Raw genomic sequence first — 14123 nt, 5'->3', positions numbered from 1 at the left:
TTCGAAAATTTCGTACAGACTGTTGCTTAAAATAAATGCCTAATTCTATTAACAAAAACATCTCCACTAATACAGAAATCGAAATAATCGTAAACAACGTTAAAAGCACGGATGCACGATGCAATCTACCCGATCAAGAGTGATCGAACCAATCTTATAGTTAAATTCTACGGCTGTTTGGCGACGCGTGAAGGAGATTATTTTACATTTTTTTATGTTCACGTTCATCCCATTTTCGTCACACCACGACAGGAGTTTGTCGATGTCAAGCTGCAGGGATGCACAATCCAGAACGGATGAAATTACTCGGAAGATTTTAAGGTCGTCTGCGAAAATAGCTTTCAAATGACAAACGGTAAACGAGGTCGTTTATGTACAGAATAAAGATGAGAGGTCCGAGGATGCTCCCTTGTGGTACACCAGATGTGACATCGAATGTTACAGAGACTTCAAGATCTACTTGAACAAAAGCTTTACTTCCGGCAAGGTACGATCTCAGCCATTCAACTATCCAGCATGGGTAGTTCATATGTAGCAGTTTTTCGATTATTAGAGTTTGTGGGACCACATCAAGTCTTCGAAAAATCTACATAAATGGCATCTACTTGGCAACGGGCTTCTACAGCAGGGAACAGTGTGTTGGTATAATCCATCAGGTTGGTCGTAGTTGAACGGCGCGCTACAAAACCATGCTGAAACTCGCTGATTATCGGCTCAGCGGCGTTGTTCAGGAAACCGTGGACGTTTGTTTCAAAGACTTTGCCCAGACAGCAAAGTAACGATATTCAACGATGGTTTTCAACTAGATTTGTGGATTGGAATCATCTTGGCAGTTTTCCACATTGACGGGAACGTTCGGTCAGCGAGGGAACGATTGAAAATTATCGTTAACGGTATAACTAGTCCGGGAGCACAAATCTTTAGCATACGTGGCGTCAATCCATCAACGCCAGGACCTTTTGAAGCATCCAGGTTGTTCAGTGCTTCGAAAACGTCCCTGTCAGAAAAGCGGAATTCAGAAAGATGCACCTCATGAGTTAGTGTACGCCGAAATGTATCCGGGTTGGAAGCGGGAGAGGTGATTCGAAACACGCTTTTTAAAAACCGGCAAATAGGTTAGCAGCTTCCTTAGCTGTGCTCGCATGACATCCGTTCAACTCAACGTTCGATGGAATGCGTTTCGATGATTTCTGAGTCCTAATAAAAGCCCAAAATGATGACGGGTATAGTTTCAGATTTGATTGCAATCTATTCACGTACATTGAATAGGTCGTCGCCAGGAGACTGGAATATTCACATTCGATGTGCCGAAGAAACTGGTTGTTTTCTTCGGACCTTGTCCTGAAGAATCGGTTACGGGCTTTACGGAGCTTGTTGCGCAGGCGACGTAGCCCAGTAGTCCACCAAGGTTTGTGTGCAAAAGAGGATGTACCGATTTTGCGACGAGGAACGAGTCTTTCGAAGATGCCATGAAATGTGTCATAAAAAACAGACACAGTTTCATCTACAGAGGTACAACTCAGTCATTGTGCCCAGTTGATTGCTGAAATTTCAGTGTTTAACAAGTTAGTGTCACATTTCTTGAAGTCGAACTCCGTGGTATTCACTGAAGCGTTGTTGAGAGCCGGTCCGGTGAATTGCGTGTCAAGCTTTAAAATAAAAGGCATGTGATGCTCGTCTAGTTTTAGAAGTGGAGTTGGCGCGCCAAAATGTTCCACGTAATCGGGAGAGTTGACGTACGTTATGTCGAGAATTCTCCCGCTTGCATTTCGTAGGCTATTCATCTGAACAAGACCAGCAATGGACATTGATTCCGTCAGTGAAACCTCTCGCTCTGATGTAGCGTTCGTAGGGAGATAACCGTTTATGTCGTCGTCAAAGGTCCGGGGAGGTTATAGTCACCTAATGCTAGGATGATATCGTCATTTGTCGCGTTGTTACATACATTCTGGATTGCATTAGTGTGTGCAACATAGTTGTAGAAACTGGACAATGGTCTGAGATATATTCCTATAACATAAAGTGAACGATGTGCTAATTTGATGCGAACAATAGACTGCTCAAGTTGATCGCAATTGTCCACCGAAACTGCTTTACATTGGTGGACTGCTTTGACGGCGACAAGTACACCGCCACCTCTCGATAGTTCGCTTGTAAAGCCACTTCGATCGCAACGAAAAATGTAGTCCGATGACAGTTCGCTATCGACGATTTCCGGCCGGAGCTAAGTTTCAGTCAGAACAAGAACGTCATAATCGCAGCCTGAAAGTGCCAGTCGCAACTCGTTCGTTTTGGTACGCAATTCTTTGACGTTTTGATAATATACCGACAAAAAGCGGTCGGTCGTCGTAGAAGTGGTGTTGGACGTTGTTAACCCAATTTGTCGTGCGACGTTCGGTTCGGAGACGTATTGCCAATGTGAAGTAGCAACAGGATCTACCGGTATCTGGTTACTAATAAGCGGAGAAACTTCAGGTCAATTGAGGGATGTACTATTCGAATACTTGCCCGCGAGGGGATTTTGGAAAACCCTTTCCCTTTCCACGAAAACAGAGCCAGGATGACTTTGATAGCAGGATACATGTGAGCGACGAGATGTGACATTTCATCGTTGAGTGCCGAAACAGTTTCGGGTGGGTACGGGTCTTCCATACGGCTTTCGCAGGTGCATCCCGGGTAACGGTGGATGTTCATTGGTTTGCTGAACGATGTTCGAAGCCTCAGATGGGTGTACGATCGTTGCCCAGTGGATTAAACGCAGAACGACGAGAGTTTTTTGCTTGGTTCACAAATTCTCCGAAGTCCATCCAGCCAAGTCGACGCCGTCATTGAACGTTGGTGCAACGATGGGTCCAGACGAATTTTGTAAGACACGAACGACATTGACCAATTCTTGTGTTATGCAGAAATTCGTGTTTCATTTGTATGCGAGCCCTTCCTTCCAAGAGAGGGATGGTTATCAAACTACCAGGAGGATATGTTTTGCGCCCTAAAACCTCTCCATGTCAAACTGGTTCCATTTTCTTGATGAAATCTATCTTGAATTTTTGCAGAAATTTGTGTTTCATCAAACACATGATACACTTCACTTCATGTCAAATTTGGTTCCATTTGCTCGATGAAATCTCGAGTTATGCAGAAGTTTGTGTTTCATTTGTATTGTACCCATTGTCGAATCATAGTAGAAATATTTTTTTGCTTCCGAAACCTCCATTTGTCAAATTTGGTTCTATTGCTTGATTAGTTCTTGTGTTATGTAAAATTTCGTGTTTCATTTGTGTGGGACCTCTGCCTTCAGAGAAGGGATAACCTTCCCCGGTTCTAAAACCCCCTACATACAAATTTCCACGCCGATTCGCTAATCCGTTTTTGAATTTACTCCTAACATACAGACATCGTTGCAGTTTATTATATAAAAAAAGAAGAGAAGATAACAAACGTGGCTGAACACAGTTGAGTTTCATCCCACGAAGACCTGTTTCAAAATTTACAAAAAAAAAAACTAGAGTGAGCCGTACCAGTCTTGACGATAAAGTCATGTTTTACGTGCTTACACTTCGAAATGACTCCCACATTATTCACATAGCAAACAAAAATGAGAAAACAAGTCTCCATGCAACCGTAGAAAAAGCCCGAAAATGAGGTATTTGTTGTGTGGTGTTGTTCTTTATTCGTTGCGTGCCGATTCGAAGACGAGCATCAAGCACCGAACGCATAGGTAGCTAGAGTCATATTTTGGTTATGCCAACAGTGCTGTGCGTGCTTTACCAACTTTGCTGCAGCCTGTACCAGCATTTTCTTCCTTCAAGACATTAGTTTTAAAAACATTCTTACAGCAAATCATTAAATTGTCTACTAATGAGGGTTGCTACAAACTTTTCAGAAATGCTTTTCCTTTGAGTCTAGGCTCATGGAAGCAAACATCATTATCAAAGATTGCGTCATTTTGTTTTGGTTCTGTTGCATAGAATATCAAGACAGACGGTGGGTGTTTACTCATGTTATCTGAGCTAAGCATGTGATTGGTTCATTGTCTGCGGAAATTCGAGCTTAAAACTTTTCATCAATTTTTCTGCCGTGATTTTATTTATCCAACAGTATATTAATTATTGTTACCGTTTAAAATCTTTCATTTCGACATCACATCTGGGTTTTAATTTCCGCAGAGTGTGCCCCAATATAGTGCGGTAAGATGTAGTCTTACGTCAAAAGAAAGCAAACCAAAAAATTTCAGAATTGTGAAGACAGGCATTTAAAAACCAAAATAAAAAATAATTTAAGATTAATCTTAGAATGACGAAACCTCCGGTTTTATGAAGTCATAGATAACTAATTTTTTTGCAGAAAAACGCTTCGCAATATGAAAAACCATCAATCAAGAAATAAACTATCATTATTTAAACCCTTAAGATAATAGGACAAATCTGACAATAGAGCTGAAACCCTAATAAGTTTTTGTTTAAACAAAGGATTCTAATGCAAAAACTGCCGGAGAAAAAGATGCAGATTTCTCTGTTTTCTTTGCTGTCTGTTTCAGCGTTCCCCATGGGAGTAATATGAGTCTTTTTTTATGTTCTCGTTATTCATTGATCAATTTTCTTTTCGATTACCTTTTTGTTAGGATGCCGAAAATTTGACACTGACAAATCATGCGCATGTTTTTAACATTGCTAATTATGGTGAGTTGTAGTTAACTGTTGTTATTATATTGACGATTTCTTTGATAATCAAAAAAGGTATGTACATACATGAACATTGCCTGCAGTGATTTCATAGTTACTCAAGACAATTTTCAAGCAAACTCATCACAAGGCCTTACTGCGTGAGATCCATGCCTGTAAGCAGTGAAAAACAATTACGAAACGTGCAAACATGTGCAATTTCCTCCCGAGTTTATGCTGGCAGTCAGCCCACCGGACGAGTCTCGGTTACACTCAATTGGAAAAAATTGTTTGATGTGGTTCAAAGATAGATTTTCGCTTGTCCGTCTTTCAACCGAGAGTTTCAAGCTGGATGCTGCCGCTGCTAGCTGCGGGTCATCCCGTGTGTCAGTTAGACTGAAGCCAACGCCGAACGAACAAAGGGATGCTGCTCCCCAGCGGCAACACACACTGCAAACGATCTTTCTCTGCTGGCTGGTTTACAGTCCCGCAGTATGCTCAAATCATCATTCGCAGTGAAAGTGTACTTGCAGTGCAGCTCACAATGGACGCATTGTTCGAACGGACGACTATTTCTCGGTACGAGCATTTTGTACGGTTTCGTTACGAGAGGATGTTTTCAGCTGGAATTAACACTCATCATGTAGGGGAATGGCAGGAAAAGTGCTTACGTATGAGAGATTGGATATTGATTGAATTCACTTCTGCAACAGGCTTACAATCGGAAACATTCTTCGCTTGCATTATTTCGTCATTAGCAGAATGTTGTAAGGGAACAGGAATGAAGTTTGAAATATTCAGTGCATAACTTATTGATAACAAAATAACACCATGTACAGGATTATTTTAACTACTTCTGTAGACACCGCAAGCCCCAAAGGAATCTGTTTCGGAATGACTATTTGTAGTCAAAACCACGCAAAACCAAAAATTTGACACATTAATTTTGAAATGGTTTTATAGGTACTTCTGTGTGTGCTTTAGGCTATTGTGGTCAAAATAATGAAGTGCAACTTTGAATTTATCAAAACAAGGAAGTGATCAAAGTCATCCCGAATTAACAATTGAGGTAAAAATTTTAGGACAATTTAAAAAAATCTGACTGAAGTCTCAAGGTAGTGAGGGGACCTTGCTCATGCCAGCGTTTATTATAAAATTATCTACCTGTAGGTTTTCTGCTCAGTACGTTCTTAAAATATTATTGACAAAGAATCAAAGTCACCCCAGTTTACAATAATAGTGTTTAATGTGCAGTGCGCAGACCTTCATTCAACTCAGCTGGCAGAACCTCATGTGGCAAGTGTTGATAGTATAATTAAATTATTTAATAATTAATTTTTTTTTCAACCTAAACATGCACTGCTTTCAATTGCACTGATTCGCATCACTTTTTTTCCATTTCGAAGTTCCATGAAATATGGTTCGCTACACGAACACGACAGCTCTGCAGGGAAAAGCTTAGCTAGGGTAACTCGTCCACATTTGTGTCAAAAGCTCCCAAAAAAAATGAGAAATAGTAACAGCAAGCATTTGCACGTAGAAGCAATAAATCAACGAAAAGCACCCCGGCGTCGGTCATCGCAGCGATCCTCTGATTATGATATTTCTATCATAATCTGCTACCCGAGCGTTGTTGATTCCCATCACGCTTCGGAGCCGTCTGTTTTTGCCAACAAAACGGAACTAGCCCCAAAATAGGATCAAATCAGAGCAAGTTGGCTTGAGTGGGAAAAAAGTACTAGGAGGAAAAAAAGCACAACCACCGGGTCACCAACTTTACCATCACCATCCATCGTATCGTGGAGAGTAGCAAATCGGTAGGTTATGTGCCTGCTACAACACCGGCTTCGAGAGTCCGCTTATAAATGATTCATCGCGGTATGCGCTTCGGCCCATACCAGAAAATCGGCAAAATATGTTCCGTAATAATGCCACCGATCGCACACTACTGCTATGCCATGCATGTGCAGGAATTTATTTCGTTCGCATATGTCGTGTATATGCTAAATTCGAATTAAATCGAGCGAAGCATTTAAAATTCCTCGAATGTGCTGGACTCATTCCGTTTGATGACACAATCTTGTTAGTTCCCTTAAGGCTGACCGCGGTGGCAAAAGACTGAAAAAAACATGGCATGGCGAAACGAACGGTGAGAAGTGATAAAATATTCGCTCGCGAAGTTTTTAGCCGTACCTTCCGATTGAAAAAGTTGATAGATAGGATCGGCTTAAAAGTGTCATATTTATTTTACCTCAATTGCTGCGAATGACCGGGACAGGCAAGTAGTGCTGTGCACTGCACTGTGAAATTTGAAGACCCCGCTGAAGTTGAGTGAGATTACCGCGCTGCCGCTGCCGTTGGTCAGGATTTTTACTTGTAATTGATACACACTGACTGCGTTTGAAATGTCAAGATAAAATTAGATGCATTCTTACCATGAGCTATATCTCTTGGAATTTTCTTCCGTATTGATTCTCTTCTAGTAAATTCGTCACAGTCGGGAATTCAGATAGAAAGCTAGAGGAACGCTTCTGATGAAGAAATGAAAAATACATAACAGCGCTGATAAAAATAGATCACCAGTGCAATTTATCAAAACGTTGGAAATTATAAAACTTTACTTTACAGGGTCACTGACAAGAAAAGAAAATTACTTGTCTTTATCTAAATTTTACGTTTTTAATGAAAAATGCCGAAAATAGGACCAACGTGACGAGTCGCGAAAAACACAGAAGTTTCAAGTGCATGGCTTAGAAATAAATAAATTGACGTTTTGATTCGATTAAGCATTAAATTTCATTTCTAATTCATCCAGAAATCGAAAACTTGCAAAAAAAACAAAATTTCAAACAAATGTTCATCAATTTCCCTAATTTCTAATTAGATTTGCCTGGACATAACCAGCTTCGGAATATCACAGCTCATAAACTGTGCATCGTAGAATTAACAATAGCAGAGCTGTGTACGCTCTCTCCTATCATACAATCTTTTATTAACGACTGTTATACATGACCTGCCATTTATCTACCTTTCAATTGGCACCAATTGATTCAACTAACAGATAATTTATCTCAGCATTGTATTGAAATTACTGCATTTTAAATTTTCTGAGTAATAAACTTTTTTTTATGACTATAGCTGCGAGGGCAGGGTGTGTGTGACTTTTTGCCTTAAATTTGATTGGTTTTTCTCAGTCAACTGATCAGCTAATCAGAGAACTCATCTATAAATTCACAACGTTTTGAAAATCAATTTGTGAAGGTAAGTTGTCAGTTATAACGTTACCACTAACGTTAATTTGTCGTATTCAAAACCGCTCGGTTTTCACAGTTCGATTGATGGACCGTTAGAATAACCAGTGTAGTCTTTTTCATTTGATGTCGTACAAAGTGGTACCTACCTACAAACTATTGCGAAACTGAAAACTTGCCTCGCAGTAGTTTTGTCAGGGTGAGAAGAAAACCGGAAAAAAGTTCAAATCAAGCATAAGGTTAGTTTGTGTCATTACAAATCCATTTTTGATTTCAATTGGATGAGAAGCATTTTATAATGTAGCACAACTCACTTCACAAATAGGGTAGAGTGGGGCTAGTTGGTCATTTTTGCTCAAAATGTTCTGTAACTTTGTGGGAAATATTATGGCAAAAACTCATTCCATTAAAATGTTGTGTTAAGTCTATAGCATCTAGAAAAAAAAAACTGTACAGAATAGTTTATGATTCGGCGGATATTCTTTTTTTTTAAGTTTTTTAAGTGGATGTCAAATTGGCCAACTAGCCTTTCAGCTGGGGTAAGTTGGTCAGGGTGTGGGGTAAATTGACCATTTATATTCGGGAAGGACAATTCAGTTTTCCTTCCTCACTGCATTTGCGGCAGCCTGTAGTGTCTCAGTGGAGGTCAAATCGCATCCAGTTTTTTGTTTATACATTTGCTTTCTGAAATCCCAAACAATGAAGAAAGTAACTCATAATTGCATGAAAAAAATCGTGTTACTCTTTCATACCTAACGAGAAGTTTATGTTTAAATCTTTCTAATAGTTTGGTTGCGAACTAAATCGAAGACAATACTGATTCTCATCTGCAATCACAAGCAGGGCTCTACATTTTCGAAACAAAACAATGAAACTGATATACTCGCGCTGTCATTTCGATTCGAACCCTTGATTCCTTTCGGCTACTATCAACGAATCACTTCTTTCTCTCTTTCCCTCTTTCTTCTTTCGGATCATTTCAAATGAAACTAATGGCTATATCAATCGACGGAGAGAGTGACGGAGGGAGACTCTTTCCTTTCCTTCAGCGTCTCAATTGAAATTAGAACCGCATCGCGTCGTTTGATGGTAGTTTTCTAATACCGCAGGCCGTAGTTAGAACGGCAATGGCATCCAATAGATACGTTATGCAAGTTCCGATCAATATTTCCTTCCTCTTCCCTATATATACTGTATGGAAGCCTTCTGTCTCCGTCAGCGCTCATTGCCATTTTCAATTGAGATTCGTCATTTGAGAGTGATAGTGATAGTCTCCGCTTTCAATTGAAAAGCGTTTGTATCAATTCCAAGCCCTTCAGTTGTCAGAATCACAGCAAGAGCTTTCGACTGTGTGTCATGTGACTCACGAAGTACTCGAAAATGATACAAAAGCTTTTCAACTGAAAGCGACGGGTCAAAGCGTCACTATAACCTGATAATTGTCAATTAAAAAAGACTTTGTCAGGCTCTGATCACAAGCACAAAACTATAGCTACATTAGTTTTTTTTTCCTTTTTTTTGTTGAAAGCTTGCTTTCGCCGAAATTTTCATCAGGCATTTGTCGATGCAATAGTGTACGTTATAGTCATTTTAAATCAATGACAATGCAATGGAGATAACTTTTACCAAAAAGTTTAATCGTTCCAAATAAATGGTTTTGCTAAACAATAAAAAATGCTGTTTTCGCTTGGATTAAGTTTGCATCACGAAAGCACTGTTCCTGAAATTGCATTTACTTGGTTATTTGAATTCATTTATGATGTCCATATGACCAACCAGCCCCTCATGTATTTAATATGAAAATTACTTGAAATATATGAAAAAAAATTTTGGTGAAAGTTTGCTTTACACAACTTAAAACTCACGAAAATGACTTTCATGATACGTTGAGCCATGTTCATTTCCATTTGGCTAGCTCTGTTTCTCAAGCTTTGTTTAGACAAAAAACTTCAACTTGAAAATCGAGTCAATTGATGGCCAATTTTGCACCAATGTGTTGGTGTCTCCAAAACTGCACTCTGTTTCTTTCGCGGACTGTCCGGGACAGAAAAAGGGTAGTCCGGAAAATAAAAAAAAAAGGAAAACAGTTATAGGACAAAATGTAGTCCGCGATGTAGCTACATACGATATCTTTGCTCGGATATGTTGATATTATTGCATAAAGTAGTTGAAAATTGGATGTGAGAAAAATACCTTAAATTTTAGCAATTTTTCCTGCTGCATCCTGTAGTTATCAAAATATCCGTGGTAGTAAGGTAAAAGATAACTACTCTTCCATTGCTGAAATTATTTCTTCCACTGATTTGGTCGTTGGAAAGCTAAGAGCTATTGAACTAATCAAGCCAAAAATTTTAATATCCTGTTATCAGCGGAAATTTTATACTTATTTTATATTCCGTAAAGAAAAAGCACAAAAAATCAGTTTTTTTACTGTCAGCCATTCACTTTTTTTTTACTTTGTGTCAATGTTTTGTTAAATTTTCTTCTGAAATTCTGAAATTTCTCAACGCCTACTACGACGACTTCAATCCCATATTTCATTTAATACATATTTACCTAATACATTGCATAATAAGTGCAGGCACTACATTCATTGTTTATAGCGAACGCAAAATTGCGAAGTTAATTTGAAAAGAAAAAATAAAACATTTCTGCATACTAATCTTCAAAGCAAAACAATGACTCGCTACGCACTAGGAACCCGTATTATTGAGCCGCTCTGGCAACCTTTTCTCTCTCTCTCTCCTAATAGCACCTTTGCCCCCTTGCGCTTGCCAGACGTCGTACATCGAGCCGCCGCTCTTTGTCCAATTTTTCTCTGTGTGTACATTCTTGAATCTGATGCTCGACCAGATTCCACCCCCTCATCCCAAGCGAATTATTATTATTTTCGGCTCGGAGAAACTTGATAGACGGTAGTTGGTCCCACGACGATTAATGGAATTGTTTCCTTCTTTTTTGATCAGATGGAAATAAATACGTTATGTTTAGGATATTTTAATATTTAATTCAAAGCCCATTCCAGAATCAACTTCGGTACATACCCATTGTGAAGCGTCTCGGTCCACTCCAGTTTCGATTAGTCTTGATACGTTTCTTCGGGTGCTGCTGCTATTTTACTGCAACGTCAAAACCGTCGTCGCCATCATCCGGAAGCTTTTCCACTGGTGCACTACCAACAGAAAACCACTGATTCAGATTTTTCCTGCCTTAGACTGCGACTAATAAACGGGAAAGTGAAACTTTCCACAACACGACACAGCTTCACGGTCGTCGAATGTTTCGCAGCCTACCGGATGCTATTGATTTTCACAATTTCAGAACCACCTTTTTATTCCCAGACATGTCACACGCCCCGAAATCGTATTTTTATTGCTTTTTTTTCACTGGGTGCTTTTCTCACGTACCACTCAGAAGGGATCCAACCTCGGCGGAACTCGAAAATCTGTCTGGCACACAATTACCGCTGTTTGCTTATTAGCGAAATGAAAGCAAGAGTGCAACCTGCTCTGGGTGAATTTCAAGTGCAATTACTCCTATTATTATTGTTATAAAACACAATCCACGAAGGCAACAAGGGGGGGAAAAGCACTACTGTTTTTTTTCTCGAACGTACGCACTTCTTTCTCGCTACGCTACAACCGACGACGGTGAAGGTTCGATGCTATCTGCTGCTGTGCTGCTGGCTTCTCTCTCTCCTCCGCTTCGCGATGATGCAGAATCGACGAACAGCAAACTGACAGTTTGTTTTTATTGCGCATTCGGTGCATTATCGTCGATTTCAGGGGACGGTCTATTTGTTTTGTACGTAACACAAGCTTGTTGTATACACTGGAAAAATTGTAGCACAGGAGGCTTGGAAGCACAAGATACATATATTGCTGATTGCATCTGAAACGCGAATTACAGACAACTTGCAAGCAAAATGCAGATAACATGCACGCCAGATTGATCGTATACCAGTCAACTAGAGCGAACGCGACAGAATGCCTTCGGTAATCGTATCTAACAGGTCTATCGCGTTCACTCTCGTATGCTGGTATGCGATCAATCTGACGTACAAGTTGTTTGCATTTTGCTTGCAAGTTGTCTGTAATTCGCGTTTCAGCGGAAATTTGCAATAAAAACACATTATTATGAAAACTTGAAGAAGCATAAGAAATGTTTATGATTTCATTGATTGTCTCATATTCAGCGATGCTTTATTTTTCATCGTCATTGAATTTATACTGTAAAACTTTCATCATTAGTGTCAATTTATGTTGTTTTTTTCCGTTTCTGTTGTGTTCGAGGTTTTGATCGTAAATAAGGTATTTATTTGGTAGAACCAAAGGGCTTATTTTGAATATTTAAATTGCACTTTTTAGCAACTCAGAAAATGCAGAAAACTTTTGATTCTTTTACGGACATCCCACAATCAACGGCATTTTTAACCGCGGTGCAAGTTTATTTTTGCGTTTTTCCGATAAAAGCACAAAGCATCTAGACTTTAAAATGGCAATTTGCACAATTTTCTTACCGTAACTATAGGCTGTCCATTTTACTCGCACAGTACGTGCTATTGGAAATACTTAAACTCATCGGAAAAAATATTCAAACAATAGGGTGTTTTAGGGGTATGTTTATTATTTTTTCTATTGATAAGAAATGGCAAATAAATTCATATTCTACTGACTAATTTTTAATTTAAGCAGCAGAACTATTGAGAAAAATCGATTTCGAATTTTAACAACTGTACGAGGGAAATTCTTGACGTAGGACTACGTCTAACCGCACTATATCGAGATGCATTCTGAGGAAACTAAAAACCAAGATGTAACGTCGGAATGAAAGATTTCAAACGGTAATACTGATGTAACCACATAATGGATCACAATAATCAATATGTCGTTGGATTGATAAAATGATAGACAATTTTGTGATTCTTCATATATCATTGTTACTTAATTGTTAAACAGTGAAAATTGATGAAAAGTTTCAAGGTCGTATTTTAACGAACAATGTACCAATCACATGCGAGCACTCCTGGCACAGACTTCATGAGTGGACACCAACTGCCTGCTATGACAACCTCTATTCAGTGGCAAAAAAAAATTTGACAGAATCTCCCCGTCCCAATAGGTCAACTAATATTTGCTTCTATGAACCTAGACTATTTTGATGTCTTGAAAGTAAAGCTTTTTCGGAAAGTTCGTAACAACCTCCTTTATCAGACAATTAAACGATCTGTTGTGAGAATGTTATTGAAACTGATGTCTTGAAGGAAAACATGCTGACACAGGCAACAGTACTGCACCGAGCCATGTATGAGAAGACGGTCGCTCGTCGTAAGTGCAGTAGCACTCGATTGCCATTTGTGTGCAGTCAAGCCAAGTGGAAACAATGTAGCTGCTGTCGACGTACAGTGGTGCGTGTTCGCACACTACGCTGTGCGACCGGGGATAAAATAATTCTGTACGCAACAGTATATCACGATGTTGGATGTTGCATTCAATATGTGATTACAACTGAACGGATTTTGACCACCAATGCTTTGATCGAACGACGACGGTTTCCAAAGCATGTGATACAATAATTGGCATATCATTGTACATTGTACGATGAACAGTAAATTAGTAAAAAGTTCAGTTGAAATCCACTTTTTCTAGTTCAGTTTCGCAGCTTTCAACCAATCACGAGCTCGCTTTGTATAGCTGCAACAGATGTTTTCTCATCGTTTTAAAGTGCTTATTGTATTACTACCCCTGAACAGATTTCAAACACCGATGTCTTAATCGACAGGTAGAATATTGCGAAAGATTGTTATATAATAATTAAAATATCTCTTCAGCAAAAGTTGTGTTAACATTCTACTAATCAGCTTGCTACCCCGTTGCTCGTTTCCTTTTGGTTGTCGTGACGAGTAGATGGCATTTGAACTGCAACCGTAGTGATTTTCATATCCATGTTTAATGATAAAAACTTCTTTCAAATTCCTAAAATTAGAAGCTGCATTGGGTTGCTGTCTTTTTGAATTCTACACTCTGTTTTTCTAAGATTTATTTAAATGATCATCTATAGGCTATTTAAAAGACAATAGAAAACCAATATGCTTCGTAAAGATTTTTAAACAGATAGTTCAGATAGCTCGTTTAAGCTGTACTGATTAAGCCGATAAATCTACAAAATTACCCGCTACAGTCGACAAACAAACATGTACTGATGGTTATAT

General features: G+C 39.1%; 1 protein-coding gene across 4 annotated transcripts in view; it reads right to left on the bottom strand.

The window, feature by feature from the left end:
• Positions 1-11587, bottom strand: part of LOC129722088 (activated Cdc42 kinase-like) — a 61694-nt gene extending 50107 nt beyond the window's left edge. For all 4 annotated transcript variants that reach the window (XM_055675323.1, XM_055675320.1, XM_055675321.1 and 1 more), the window contains exon 1: positions 10957-11587. In XM_055675323.1, coding sequence (XP_055531298.1) covers positions 10957-10960 — 4 coding nt within the window. In that variant the 5' untranslated portion in view covers positions 10961-11587. The remainder of the gene's footprint in view (positions 1-10956) is intronic.
• Between the last annotated feature and the right edge of the window lie 2536 nt (positions 11588-14123).

This window comes from Wyeomyia smithii, chromosome 2 (assembly GCF_029784165.1).
Source record: "Wyeomyia smithii strain HCP4-BCI-WySm-NY-G18 chromosome 2, ASM2978416v1, whole genome shotgun sequence".
Lineage (NCBI taxonomy): Eukaryota > Metazoa > Arthropoda > Insecta > Diptera > Culicidae > Wyeomyia > Wyeomyia smithii.
This window is presented reverse-complemented; position numbering and strand designations above follow the sequence as displayed.